At 36.2% G+C, this 15048-nt stretch overlaps 2 protein-coding genes across 2 annotated transcripts; both read right to left on the bottom strand.

The window, feature by feature from the left end:
• Positions 1–2474: 2474 nt before the first annotated feature.
• LOC110414349 (putative pectinesterase 53) lies at positions 2475–5285 on the bottom strand. The gene is made up of 5 exons (XM_021425482.2): positions 4490–5285; positions 4202–4391; positions 3508–3711; positions 3077–3318; positions 2475–2904 (listed from the first exon to the last, which is right to left on the bottom strand). Exons 1-5 carry the CDS (start codon positions 4870–4872, stop codon positions 2754–2756), a joined length of 1170 nt encoding a protein of 389 aa, XP_021281157.1. The 5' UTR covers positions 4873–5285; the 3' UTR covers positions 2475–2753.
• Positions 5286–8919: 3634 nt separating this feature from the next.
• LOC110414350 (transcription factor MYB78-like) lies at positions 8920–10538 on the bottom strand. Its single transcript, XM_021425483.1, has 3 exons — positions 10121–10538; positions 9839–9968; positions 8920–9731 (listed from the first exon to the last, which is right to left on the bottom strand). Exons 1-3 carry the CDS (start codon positions 10278–10280, stop codon positions 9128–9130), a joined length of 894 nt encoding a protein of 297 aa, XP_021281158.1. The 5' UTR covers positions 10281–10538; the 3' UTR covers positions 8920–9127.
• Positions 10539–15048: the final 4510 nt, after the last annotated feature.

Raw genomic sequence — 15048 nt, 5'->3', positions numbered from 1 at the left:
AACCAGATGGTGCCTTGTGAAATTAATAGCCTTTTCTTGGTAATGAAAACGAAAAGACTTAAAATCGAGTTTTACACCACATTAGGATATTTACTTCTTTAGGCAGATTTCCTAAATTGCATTGAGATATTTAGTTGGTTGAACCCCGTTGTTGATATGTAATAAAATAATTATATATATATAGAGTATGTTCTTTGTTTTTAAATTATCTATATGATTTAATTATTCAACATTTGTGTGGATTATATTAGTGGGGTGGTCAAAATTTCATATTTGGGGGACGAAAAATCAGAAACAATATTTATAAATTAAACTGTTATACTAAAAATTCAATGTTTGACTATATAATAAAACAATTTAAGCAAAAAAAATTCTTATGAAAATTATACAAATAAATCCTGAAAATTATTCAAAGGAATCAATCTTAATAATTTCCTTAAAAGAATTAACTAGTATAATCACAAATAATCACTAATTGTTGTATGATATTCAACTAAATAAAAAATTATTATAAAGATAAAATTATAAAATTTCAAAAAAATAAAAATATATTAGAAAATTTAAAAATTTTTGTAATGAGGAAATTATAAAATTCCTAAAAATTAAAAATAAGTTACAAAATTTAAAAATTATTGAAGACGAAATTAAAAATATTTTAAAAAATACATATAAATTATAAAAATTTAAAAATTGTTAAAGAGGCGGGGGGCCCACTAACCCCCCAACCCCTTAACCTCTGGATTATATGAAAGAATATTCATTGCTGTTCACGATAATACATTAGTCACGAGAGGATACCAACTCATTCTAATTTCTAGTTTGACGTACTTATCATGATTTTAATTAGGATGATGGATGTCAATCAGATGAAAACTACATGGTGATGATATGATTTTACAGTCAAATGGGCGTGATTTGGAGCCAACAGCTTATATGGGACCCATGCTTATTTATAGGATAATCTTGTGTGTTGGCCTACCAGTTGCTTTGATGCATCAGATTGTCAGGATCATTCCTGATTCCACCAGTGTTCGACAACAATATAAAATTCTTTCTCACTCTCTCTGCTCAGGAGGATGAAGATGAAGTTGTCCAACGCCCATTGACTCATGTAGATTACTTGATCCAAGTACTCCTCTCATGACTTGTATGACACGAATTGCATGACCAAGTTTCACGTCCAGGTTACTGTATTTGTTTATGAAGAAATTATACTCTAAGCTATATTTAGCATTTTATAACCTATTTTAAACAGTAAATAGCTCACCCAACCGGTTTCTTCCCACCAACTTATTTGCTCCACAGCCTTTTTTTCCCCTTTGGAAACAAGTCTTCATTTACTTGCGCATTAAAATCATTGGCAAATTCAAGAGTAGTTAAACAGAAGAGGGTTTATATAGGGGAAGCTAAGAAGCTCAAATTTGATGGTTGGGTTGATTATCTTCAAGGCTTCAAAGAGCAATGGCTTCTTTAGTTTTGTTACTGGAAGCACTAATAATATTCCGATGCCAAAATCATGATCTTTTGTCGAACAAGATAGCAACGGAAACTGCTTATAACACCAACCATGATGTGGGAAAACAAGGGTACCATGGCTGCATTTGGAGTAGCATGAGCCAGGTGAAGGAGGACTGTGCTCGCACATGGAACATAGCTGAGTGTTGCATATGGCCTTGAAAATCGTATGCTGTTTAATTTTCTTTTGTTTTCTTTTTTCCTCCACTATACCACACTTTTGAATTGCAGATATGTGCACGAAATCCTTTTTCTTAACTTTATATCATTATTAGTGCATCTAATTAAGTATTTGAAAGAATAAAAAAGGATAACATGATGTTGATGATATATTAATCAGCATCCACATCTCCCCATATAGGCTGCCTAGTAGCCTTTTTTGAGTGTTTTAATTTTCTCCTCCTGCATTATTTTCAACACAGAAAAGTGTATGTTCTTGTATCTATCATGCGCTACACCTTTATAACAAGGCTTTGATTCTCATACTGTTTCACTGCTACGATACATGCTGAATTAGTTTTGTTCGCCAATTTAAAGGCATGTCGTTTTAGTGACAGGCATGATTAGCAAATGAAATTGGGAAACCTGAACAAAGACTCCAGCAAACTACCCAAAAAGGCCACAACAAGAGAAAACACCACAACCCAGCCTTGATTCAATTCCTTTTTTAGCTAGCGCATTTAAAACCAAGCCAGAAAATCTAGATTACGGTGACTTGTTTCCTTGTTCGCTAAAGCATCATCCCACAGAGTTATGTCTCCCGTTACTTTCTTAGCCTCCATGGGGACTGGGACCTTAATCTTTGCATTCGTTGATTAACACCACATTGACAGAATCACTTTCTAATATGAGTGATGAATTGCCACTGCATCAATCTTTAGTGAACGGTCCACTATAAATATTTCCAGATCAGTTGTTAATATAAATGAAGGCAATTCATTGTTGAGTCAGCAATTTTGAACATGTCGATTTATTATCTTTATTGATGAATTTAAGTAAAGAGGATTATTGACAACAAGCAAGCATTACATGCATCTTGACCATTTTTAAGTTCTTAATTTCCAGCTTTCATATATATAAATATTATAACAACGATGCGCGCACGGTCCATATATATATATATGTATATATACATAGAGAGAGAGAGAGAATATGCATAAGGATTTAGGGCCTGGTTTGATCCTGCAGGAATTCGTGTATGAGTACATGGTGAAATGTGAAGCAAATAGCCCAATTTGTCAAGGGCTGCTGAGCCAAGTGTCTCCTTCAACATAGTAAGTCCCTATAAAAGGCTCAGCCTCTTCACCAGTCAGAATTCGAGCCCACGGCACTCTTCCTGTTAAGTTGGCTCCCGGTCCACTGCACTTGTATTCTCCATAGTACACTCTACTGCAAGCACAACAAAAAAAATTTCAGTGTCACTGACTTCAGCCCAATTAAACAAAGCATTGATTGAATAGTAATTTTGTTTTTTTTTTCCTGAGCTAGTGTTTATAACATAACATAAAGTAGTACTTGTTGAACTATAAACAAGTGGTATAATTGGTAGCATTGGACTTACTCATCACGTTTTCGGTCACCCCAATCACTCCACCCTTGGGGAAGAACAACCTGGTCCATGAAGGTGTAAGAGAACACAACCCTTGAATACTCGCCCCAGGCTCTACCAAGGTAGACCATGCCAGGGGCAGTGCCGGTGACCACACAATCTTTGAATGAGAACCCACTGGCCAATGATGCATTGGATCGCTTTTGAGCTGTGAGAGAGGACGCCTTCTTGGATATGGAATTCAGAGTGCAGCTCTGCACATGGAAGTTGGAACATCAAAAAAGTGCTACTAGGCCCTAGGCCCAATTTGAAGATTAAAAAATAACATCGGTCACGCAGGTAACAAAATGGACCTTATTATTACATTAATCTTGGGTCAGCAATTAACCGCACCAGGTCCAGTTGAAAGCCCAGCATATGGGTTTTGGATGCAACAGACTTACCTCGTAAAGGGACCTGCCATAGCCGAAAATGAAATCAACAGAGCCTTGGATAAAGCAATTATTGAAGTAGTGGAGACCCTTGTGATCATAAAGAGTGTCTTGATCCCCATAAAAACTGCAGTTATAAAATGCAGCCTTGGTCCCCGATATCCGAAGTGCCACGGCTTGACCCCCTCTTGATCCAATCTGATGCGGGACTGTGTTCTGCATCAAGCAAATTCGGCCATCAAATTTCTTTAGGAAATTTGGTAAGTATTTGAAACCATTAGTTCTTCTCCTTTAATGATATTCATGAGTTTTTACATATTAAAAATCAAAACCATGTACTAATTATTTTTATCAAGTTTATTTCTATCAAATAGTTTTTTCATTCTCTTTCTATTCCAAATATAGAACCAAACGTGCACTTAAAAGTTTATGAAAGTTTTCGAGTGTCAGTGGAATCTTTATGCCTACCTTGTTTGTAACCCAGCCAACAACAAATCCAATTTTCATAAAAAATAATAACAGTAAAAAATAGATGCTGTCTATGAGCTGTACTATCTCTATTTCAGAGTTTTCATCTTAACTGTCTGGAAAAATTGAAGGCTAAGATTTAGTAATGCGAGAGACCTCGCCAAAGGAATATGCGTAAAAACGTACTAATTTATCTTTACTTATACTATGGCATGCTTAAAAATCCTGTCAGGTTTACCTCAAACTTCATGTTGATGGCCACAAAATAATTTGCATCCACAGCAACTGTTGCGCTCTGAAATGTCTTCAAAGGCATCCCATCTTTGCCAGGACCTGATGCGGTGTCGTTCCCAGTGATGGTCGGTGGGTTACTTGCATCCCCTAGAAACGTAATGAAGGGCAACGTTCTAGGGATGACAATCTTTTCCCTGGAAATATTAAGCTTTCCCTTACAAATTGTTATAATGTCTCAAGCACATGACATGACATGACATGTATATAAGCTGCAACATGGAATTTAATATACCTGTAAATGCCTGGTTTGATCACCAGAATGACTCTCCTGCTGTTGCGTGAAGGAATGCTGCTAAGGGCTTCATTAATAGTCCTGAAATCGCCACTTCCATCTTGGCTAATATTTATTCTCACTTTATTCATCTCAGCCATCCTCAGCTTATCATCAAGAACTCTCCCTTTAGCGCCAGGTGACTGCAGAATGAGGGATTCTGCTTGCCAGAGAACCTGCTTACTTTTGTGATTTCGGACATTCCAGCTGAGCCATTTGTCATAGCCTGTTTCACTGCCTGGATTGCTCGAAGTAGTTTTTAAGTAAACGTTGCAGAAAACAATAAGGAAGAGAACGAGTTGGAAATAGGACTCTGAAGCCATGAGAATACGCACTAATGTCATATGGGACTGGGTGGTCTATTAAAATTAGGAAAAGGATTTGGGAGAATGGAATGTGTCACGACATTTACCATTTTAACCTTCTGATGTCTGCCTACCTCTCTCTTGGTATGTTATTTAATATTCGTCGGATGCTGCATAAGATAATTAACAAATAGATATTGCCACATGTCAATAAAACAAATAGACAACCGATGAATACTAAGACCTACAGTGCTGCAATGTGTTGAATTTGGATTATAGGCTGATTGGCTGTTCTTTATTGATAAGATTAATAAACCTGAGGTACTCTACATGCTAAAACTTAAAAAGTAGGCAGGCCCCGAACTTGTTTGAGAGCTGCCTCTTGATTTGAACTCCCCACCATTATATTTCGTTAATATTCTTACATTTCCTTAAAACTTTTCCCTTCCAAGTGAAAACTTGTTCATATATGCAAATTGTCCAGCCGCTGGACAACTTATAGTTGTCGTACTTTGAGCGAAAATGAGCAATGCATATCAGCCACATTGCAGAATTGAGTTCATGAGGGCATTTTTGGGAATAAATGATCCATGCTGGTCGTTGAAAGGGGACCCCAAGGCCAAACTCTCGAGTTGGAATTTGTTAATATATACTACTATCATCTTGAATCCTATCCTATCCCATAATGGTGGGGAAGAGAACTCAGGGAATGCGGGCATAGCTGTATTCCAATTCCCAATACATTTGGCAGCTCTAAGATCCATTTCTTTGGAGTTCAAAAACAGGCTAAGTCTAGTAGTGGTGTCCAGAAAATTGCCATGATTCTGTCAATTGTCAAATACCAAACCTTTGCTAGTGTAGGGCAAGATCAGCTAGACCCCCCAATTGTTCATCCCAAATCTATAACATGCACTGCCTCTCTGGCACCAAATGCCAATTGTCACGATGATATGTCCAATTGCAGAACAACATCTTTAGCTGGCTGCTTTTATCACTCTGTATTGGTAGTTTTCATGACTCTCTCTGGCAGAAAACCAGTAAGGAATATTTCACCGCATGTTTCTTTGATCTGCATTCGACATTTGACTTTGGGTGGGAAGACATGGCAATATTTTCAATCTTTTAGTACGGATTAATGATATGTCTTTTTATTATTATCATTATTTTTATTTTGTTTCAAATTTCAATATGCCGACAATTGCCCCACTCCTATTTCAATATGTTCTCTTCGGGTCTACATGCACCATCCATTTGTTCATCCCTCATTTCCTCGTCAGAAAGCCCATTTAAATATTTTGATGACCAGATTAATGGGCTACATCTCAAATCATTTAAGGCCCAAAGCTTGAAGTTCTTTCTTTTTTTGGACAAAGCCCTGTCGTTTTCACCTTTTTTTTTTCTTAATACATGTTTAATTTGAAATCGTTACTTTAAAGACCGGCTTACAATTGTCCCTATATTTCACATGCCAATTATGCAATATTTAATTTTTGGGCATTTATGTCACGAAATATTGAGTGAGGTTCACAGCTATATAACAAACTTGACAAGATTATGAAATAAAATTGCTTTGTTAGTGTTATGAACAGAATCATATAGATATTAAATCATGAATTTCTAACTCTCATCTTATACACGTAAGAAAATGGAAGCACACGACTGTGGTGGCCATGAATTGAAACCATAATTTTCTTGGTTTTACTAATTTCTAACAGACAGAAAATAACAACTCCATCCTTTCTCTATCATAATCCCTGCGAGAGTTGATTAGGGCAGGAAACTTCGATGACTTTGTTTGAATAAAAACTAAGTGAGTTTCTAGTTTTCCAGCAAAGGACCGGTCATGCTAACGTAAGCGGTGACTGCATTCTTTTGGACAGGACAGGTTCATTTTCAGCCAACACTTGAAATATTAAACTCCACTAAAGCGTTTACTAGGAAAGATGCTAAACAATTGGCTGCTGCATCTGGAAATTTAGCTGTTTATTTATTTAAATCCTTTGCAGCCAAAGCTTACATTACAAGAGTCAAGCCTTAGCACCCATGACAGGGCCTGGCTGCTTACTATTTTTCCTTGTCTTATAATCAGCTAATTTTCTTTTAATATGTCTGCCACCCAACAGTACTACTACTATTCGCTATGTACATTGAAGAATTTTGTCGTCCAATTACCATTATTTTCTTATCTCTTTTGTCTTCTCTTCGATTCTGCTTCGTCTTGCAAATCAATAACATTCAATGCTTTTTCTTATCGGAAATACAGATGTTGAATTCAAATTATAACTGCTATGTACTTTCGAAAGGCAAAAAAAATTTAATCTCAAATCATTAGGATCAATTTTTATAATTATCATCATGTTTACAGCATGCAAAAGTTGAAATCGAATTATAACTGTATATTTTTATCTCAAAAAATATCTAACAATTAATAAAGTCAACAATATTCGATGTCTTATAAGTTTTATTGAGGAAAAATGTTTCATCTTGACAATATTTATTGGACAAACCTGAAAATGAGTTTGGGTCATAATGATTACTTTCATGGGTAAATGAAGAAACTAAAGGATATTTGATATGAAAATCTGAATGGAATATGGAAGCCATACCCCATTTTTTTCATGGAAAACTAAAAACAATTGCCAAGAACGGCCTCATGGGGAATAGTTAAGGGGATTTGGCCAGTTCATCTGTTCCCACGTGTTTTCGTTGACTGCCTAATGGGCGTCAAAACGAAGGGATGGACGGCTGGTAAGACTTTTCGAGGGAGGGGATGGTTTCAAGGGTTGCGGCACTTAGTGCTTCAGTCCTGGAAGCCTACGGCTACCGTTTGAATCCGATGAAAAACTAATGTGCTTCAGTCCTGGAAGCCTACGGCTACCGTTGAATCCGATGAAAAACTAATGACTTTTTCCTCTTTAAGGACTATGGAAGGCTGCGAGGGAATCAGCCTTTTCTTATATTAAACAAATGCCTCCCAGTCCCATCACTCATAGTTGGCTTTGTCTGGAATCTCCTAGTTGTGGCAGTCACGAGGGCTAATTATTTTCTCTGGACGATCCTTTTGCTTGGGAAAACATAAGAAACTGGTGCAGAACAAGAGATCCGCAGGGATTTATCTTCCAGAGCTCATGTTCCCCCGTTGGGAGGGCAGCTTTCATCCCAAGTCCCGCGATATTCTTACCAGTTGTGAGGATACATTTGCTAAGTAACAACAGAGATAAAAGTAAGCCAATAAAACAGGCACATGATACATTTGTTAAGTAGACTTGTTGTACAATAAAAACAAAACAAATCTAAAATCTCGTGTAATTTAGGGCTTCTTGTCCTAATTTTTATTTCTAAATGATCTAAGTCCTAAAAGAAAAGTGTCACATCCCCTAATTAATTTAATGATCTTTTGTAAGGGTTACATGCTTTTATCAAAGAGGCATGATCAACTTATATGCTAGATGTAGGAGCAACTTTATGCCATTCAATAATTTAATTTTATACACTTACCTTCCAGGAATCTTATCATATATTAATTATATTGATCACCCATCTTAAATATAAGAGAAACCAAGAAAAAAAAAAGGAAATTCCAAAGAGATTGCATGGATGAAGCTAGACAAACTTATTGTACATAGATAAAACATTGAACCCAACTTCTTGTCCTGTCATTGGATAAACTGTAGAAAGACCTCTGAATATTAACCCAACATAATTAATTTCACTGGTGGTGAAATCTGATTTCACCCCTTTAAACTAAGAACCTCCAAAATCAACATTATCACAAATAATTCTCCCTTTTACAAGGTTCCATTGGCGAGTAATTATTAGGTTGCCTACAAATGGGGCAGACCAAAGTTGGAGAAGATAAAACTCTGCTGCTAATTTCTATTTCGAGACCTTCGTTCTCAAACTAGGGCGTGGCTACTTATTCTCAACGTTTTCCCCCGAATATGTGTAGCTTCATCTTTTAGAGATGCTAGGAACATATCTTGAGACACTTTTCCTTCTAGAAGCAGTGGCATTTTAATAGTAAAATTGTTTTCACTAAAAGTTAAATTATGAGGGCTCGAACAGGGAAAAAACAGAATTGTGCAAATCGAATGACATTGTTTAGAATACTCTAAGATTACATATCTCTATCATCCTGACATTGTTGCGTGAATCATTTACATTCCAAAAGTTGTCAAATTTTGGGGTGTTAGCCGAATTGCTACAAGCTTTGTTTTTAATATTGATCAGATAACAGAATCTCGAAAATGTTTGAATATAAAACTTGATACGTCACGTAAGCAAATTCATATCATTAGACCTCATCATGAAGCTGTTGCTGTAAGAACCAAATATTCTCTTCATTCCACACACTCTCCAGCGAGTCCCCACCACCCAACCAACCATTGCTCTGCTCCTCTGTCGCCTGAAAATCAATCCCACCATCTCTACGCCATGCGCCCGCCAAATTTTCCGCGCATAAACCCGACCCGTTTTGTAAGTTATTCGGGTTGTTCGAAGCACTTTGTGGGTTGTAACAATCTGTCAGGTCTGAAACGGAGGAGACTTGGGTGTCCAGGGAGTCCGATGAAGTGCCTGATAACTCGGGCAGGAGACTTGGGTCAACCTGGACCGACCCGGTCGTATTTGCATAGGTGATTTGACTGGTGGTTATGTTGCTGCCACTGTTCATGTAGGTGGTGGTGGAGGATGAGGAAGGTTGACCTGACGGGGACTCGGATGTAGCACGGATCCGTTCGATTAAACGGGGAATCCAAACGTAACGCATGGCATCCCTGAATTGTTTGCTGTTAACATCACATTTAAGCTGCTTTGCTTGCTTTTGTACTCTTGTTCTCCAGTAGTTTTTAATTTCATTGTCTGTCCTTCCAGGCAAGTGTTGTGCAATTTTTGACCACCTTCAGGGTTTCAGGATCAAAATTAGACAAGTTAGCCAAGACTAAACAAACTTTTTGTATTGAATTTCAGGAACGACGAGAGAGCAATATGGAAGACAAATAAACACCTGTTGCCCCAGCGAGAATGGAGTTCAAGAATCAATAGCTGCTCTTCGAGGCTGATGTTTCCTCGTCTGACTTCTGGTCGCAAGTAGTTCAGCCATCTTAATCTGCAGCTTTTGCCAGTTCTTTTTAATCCTGTGTACGCATTTATGTCATATCAGAATCACAAAATATTATGTTAAAACAGATGCACGAAAGCTGAAAAATCTTGGGTTTCGTTGATTTTGGGTGAAGCAGACTTGTTTCAAGTAACAGGGACGGAAATAATCATGGAACAAATTGCTAACCTGATAAGCGAGCGACAGAGTTCCAGCGACCTTCCCCATGAATATTGACATACGCCTTGAGCATGGAGTCCTCTTCTTCAGTCCACGGACCTTTCCGTACGTCCATTTCTTCTTCACTTTGTGGAGTTTCAGATATGAGACCTCTCTCGTATACATCCATTTCTCAACTGAAAACAGGTTAATTTTTGGCGGAGAACAAAGGGTAAGAATCTAAGAGCCAGAGAGAGAATTGATTTGGGATTTGTATCAGTGTTGAAGATACAGAAGCGATGAGCTTACTAGGATATTACATGAGAAGGGATTATATAGACAGCGGCAAAGATGGGATTGGACTGACTACAAAGTAAACAATAATTTTTTCTCACAATAAACAAGAAAAAAGAGGCATGTGTGATAGAACGCGCTACGACCCACGAGATAATCGTAGTATTATCAACTGATTAAGTTAATAGAAGAAAACTGCTATTTTATTGAACAACCATTTGTGAATTTTCTATTTGGCTTTTGACTGTCTGACTTTTCCATATCTCCCTCACACGCACAATTGGACAAAAACATTTGAATATGAACTATGAAGACCAGCGACAGTCTATGTGGAAAAAAGTTCGCCTCATCAGGATGAGTTGTCTTTGTTTATTATTACATGCCCAATATTTTCAATGTGTTCCGCTGTGATTTGCAACATGTGAAGATGATGAAAGAGACCATGGTTTCGATCAGGAATTTATTATTTCCGACCGACCACTTCCTTGAACCTTTTATGCTAAACCCCTTTTTCACTGGCTGAGCATTACTGCAATAAGAAGTAATGCTATTGGTCTTTGTTGAGTCTCAAATTAGAAGTAGTTTTTTTCCTGTTTCTTGAGGGTTTTTGAAGTGTCATTGATCAGCTCCTTGGAACTTACAGGATTTTGTATCCTGTTTATATGACAAATGGCTTTGCATAGGGAATTTTGTTTGCTTTTGGATTCGGAAAAAACAAACAAGCCAAAAAAAAAAAAGGAAGTTAGGTGAGCTAGGTTAATCGAAAGAATTTTAGGCTCATAGAGCAGAGGGAAGTCAATTTGGTAGCTGGTGCAGATTGTGACTCGTGTAAACTGTTTTTCAGTGGTGAATTGAAAACTGAAATGGAGGAAGATTGATGCAATTGTTTTCTGCAAATGGTGTGTTGACAGAAAGAGGGAAAAACAAGTACCTTAGTTTAGAATATTGAATTCTGGGAAGAAACCCAACTTAACAATCAATGGAGGGACCAGTGAGGAAGGTTGGTGTGATTAAAACGGACATAAAAAATTTCCCCCCCAAGTCAATGAATTTTCACTACAATTGTCAACTTCTGTACATGTCAGTAACATCTTCAAACTGAAAATGAAATATTGTTTAATAAATTATTCTCTTCCATTTTCACTAAAACCACAAATTGCGTTAATAAATTGATGATGGCTTCTTGTAGTTTTCCGCCTACTGTTTTGTTTCTGCAACAGTGCAAAATTTCCCAAATTTCAATTTTTCCATACATCAAGTTTTCGATGTGCTCCTATCACTCCAATGTCACAAGATTTTGGTTGGTATGGTTGAACATCTGATGACAAAAATGTCCAGTGCCAGTTCAATAGGGAGGCTCTCTTCCCTTTGCGGAGGCTTCTTCTGATTTAACCCCTCTGCATTAGCAACAGAGGAAGGATTTTTCTTATAATCCAGACCAATAAGAGTGCACAGGTCAGGTGCTGTTGACAGTAACATTCACGAATTTTTCCCATCCTACACTTTAAATCAAACAGCATATTTTTGTATAAATTAGTAATTTAGAGAATTCTGAATAGGAAAAATTGTCCTGTATATGACTAGCAATTAGGCCCTTTAGATTTCCTTGAATGTTAACCTTCAAAAGAGAAAACAAAAAGATTTCCTTGAATGTTCATATAAAGCAATTAAGCTATACTTGAGTAGGTTATCAGCAAACAGAATTTAATCCTGGATTATTCCACATTAAAGCAAAAGCTCCTTCTAACTTTAAAGAATACAGTCAAATTGAGCTCTACCAAAGGATGGTTCTTTTTTTTTTTTTTTATGAAAATAACCAAGGAGGATTCTTGAAGCGATGTTTCCATTCCTTACCCCCCCTAAAGAGGGCTGAGCTCTTGGAAGGTTAAAAAAAAAACAAATAAAGCAGCACAAATCCCCAATCTTGACACGTGTCTAATCTCTCATACCTTTTCCCCCTTTTGTTAAAAGCATACTTTTTTCAGTTTCCACAACAAAATTCCACCGCTTAAGTGCAATCTAGCACTACGACACAAGCGTTAATCGGGTAAAATTATGATTTACAGCACATTGAAAAACTTGCTAGTGCTGGAAATTCCTTTGGACTACAAACAGCACCAAATCATATTTATTTCACCCAAAGGTTTGCATCAATGGAGTCTTCTTCCGGAGGTTTTTCACCGCTTGTGAATGACGCTTGGGTAAGTTGAATTAAAATGGAAACAGTGAGATTATTCCATAAGGGGAGAACAATGACAGTCAAAAGGAAGAACATTAAGTGTGTCCTTAATGGGGGTGGTAGAAAGTCCCATAACATTAAAATGAATTTTTTGTGGGAATCAAACGACGGGAATAGATCCAAAGGAGCCCACTCAACCAAGTCTCTTAGACATGTGCTGCCCTTTTGGTCAAAGAATTGAAAGGTCAAAAAAAGGAAAAAGAGACAGCTTGATTCAAGTATTCAGCATTGGTCATTGTTTTATATATTTACTTGGCTAAAATGGGGGGAATTGATCTTCCTAAGATAGGAGTACCACAAGCACATAAATTAATCCAAAGACGAGAATGTTGTCACGATTGCTTCCAGCCTAAAAGTACACAAAGGTTCAATCTTATCCAAACCTTTTCTTTCTTATATGACCACATTTCTTTTGCTAATATGTTAAACTCCAAGAGACAGCTTCCAATAATATTGAATACAAATTATGGTTCTGTTTCACAGAAATCGATTTCCAAAAATTTTATTCCGAATTTTTTAGTGTTTGGAAATTTAAAAGAATAAAAATTGAAAGTCAATAGAAAAAAAAAAGATAAAAAATGGAAATTGTCTTTCTTTTTATAAAAGTGGAAAATAATTTTCGAAAAAACTCTCACCCCTTCAAGCTAAACTTTGTCTGTGAGCCGTGGCCTAGCTCATCATGACTTGGATGGGCAAGAATTTTTAGACTTGCATTCAACCATATTCGACCGAAGATATTATAGTATTAATACATATTTTTGTTTAATTTTAATTATGAAACATATTTAAAATATTGATATATATATTTTAATAATAAATTTAATTTAAATGGCTTGGTAGATCTAGCCCTTAGAGGTGTTAACTGACCTAACCTGACTTAAAAATATCATTTTTAATAAATATTTTTATTAATTTTAATTCAAAAATATATTCAAAATATTAATGTAAAATGTTTTTAATATTTTAATAATTAATATAATTTAAATGGGTGAGACCTAGTTTTTAGACGTATCAACCGAGTTTGGTCCAGCTTGGGATATTATTATGTTAATAAATATTTATTTTTCTTTAATTTTAATTCTAAGATATAAAAATATTTTTAAAAAAGATTAAAATATGAATAAAAAGTATTTTCAATATTTCCGTAATAAATAAAAGTTAACTAGACTGGCCTAGGTAGGCCAAGCTTGAGCCCAAATCTATATTTTAGAGATGTCAATTGAGTTTAATTTCACGTGATTCATAAACACCTCTAATTAAATTATATACATAAATAATTCATTTTAAAAAGAAGTTTTAAGTTTAAACATAGTTTTGTATTATTAGTATTAAATTTACTTAATAATGATATTAATTGTAAAAATAAAAAAAATTGTGTTTTATAAGGTCATTCAAATAATAGAAAAGAAAATCCAAATTTTAAAAAATTACCTATCTACCAGAAGTTCATTTTCACGAAACACAGGAAGACTTATATCTACTGTGTTGGTTTTTTCCTTGAATATTTCTTCGCCTTGTTGACTGCATCTTTGGACCCTTTTTTGTTTGTTTGTTTGTTTGTTTGTTTGTTTAATTTGCTGTAAATTTAGCCAATGGCAACGACCTGGAAATCAAGGATTGGAAAGGAAGGGAATTCCGGGCAGGGTAGTCGAGATGCTGATAAACAATTAATGGAACCAAAGCATTTATTTAGCTGACCGTATCTTTGAACACGTTAGGATTTGAAACAATTTCAAACATGCAGTCCTTTTTCTTACATTCTGATTGGCATGAAAAAGTTAGGTTTTTTGGACAGTGGACATAACCATTAATTACAGTTAACTCTGTTTCAATTTTTCTGTTTTTTGTTTGAACGTGGACGTTTCCCAATCACAACCCTTAACCAAAGGCTATCTCCTTCTGTAAATGGAAGCCTTCGGCCTGTCTCAATTTCTGCTTGGGAAGTTGTAGGACCAGCCAATAATTAGAACCAGAATGCCAGAAATGACCATTACAGTATTTTCCACCATTCTCAGGCAATAACTAAAGGAAAGACCGTAGAGATAATGATTGTAAAACTGTAGAGTGTAACATGTACTACCTAGAAATTTGATGTCCTTTGGCTGGAAAGAAGTTTCAGTCTTTCAATTCGTCTTACTTTTGCGTATTAATGCTACAAAGAAAGACACACCATTAATTAAAGGGGATTCTATAGTTGACCTGGGAGTTACTAAGTGTCATTCTCGGTACTTTCACTTCTTCTGTTTTTTGTTAATTAGATTTAGTTTTAAGGGCTGTGCCGTGAAAAGGCCAATGGACACGTGGTCGGTCGACGCTGTCAAGCCCTCTCCACGTTTAGATGGAGCAACACTTGACAGGGACTTTGAAGTGGACGATGGAAATGGGGTTCTGTTTCATTGACATTCGTTATATCATGAACCCCATC

This window comes from Theobroma umbraticum, unplaced genomic scaffold (genome assembly GCF_002168275.2).
Source record: "Theobroma umbraticum cultivar Fairchild unplaced genomic scaffold, ASM216827v3 scaffold_4.1, whole genome shotgun sequence".
NCBI classification, from domain to species: Eukaryota; Viridiplantae; Streptophyta; class Magnoliopsida; order Malvales; family Malvaceae; genus Theobroma; species Theobroma umbraticum.
The sequence above is the reverse complement of the archived record's forward strand: the minus strand, read 5'-3'. Positions and strand labels throughout refer to the sequence as shown.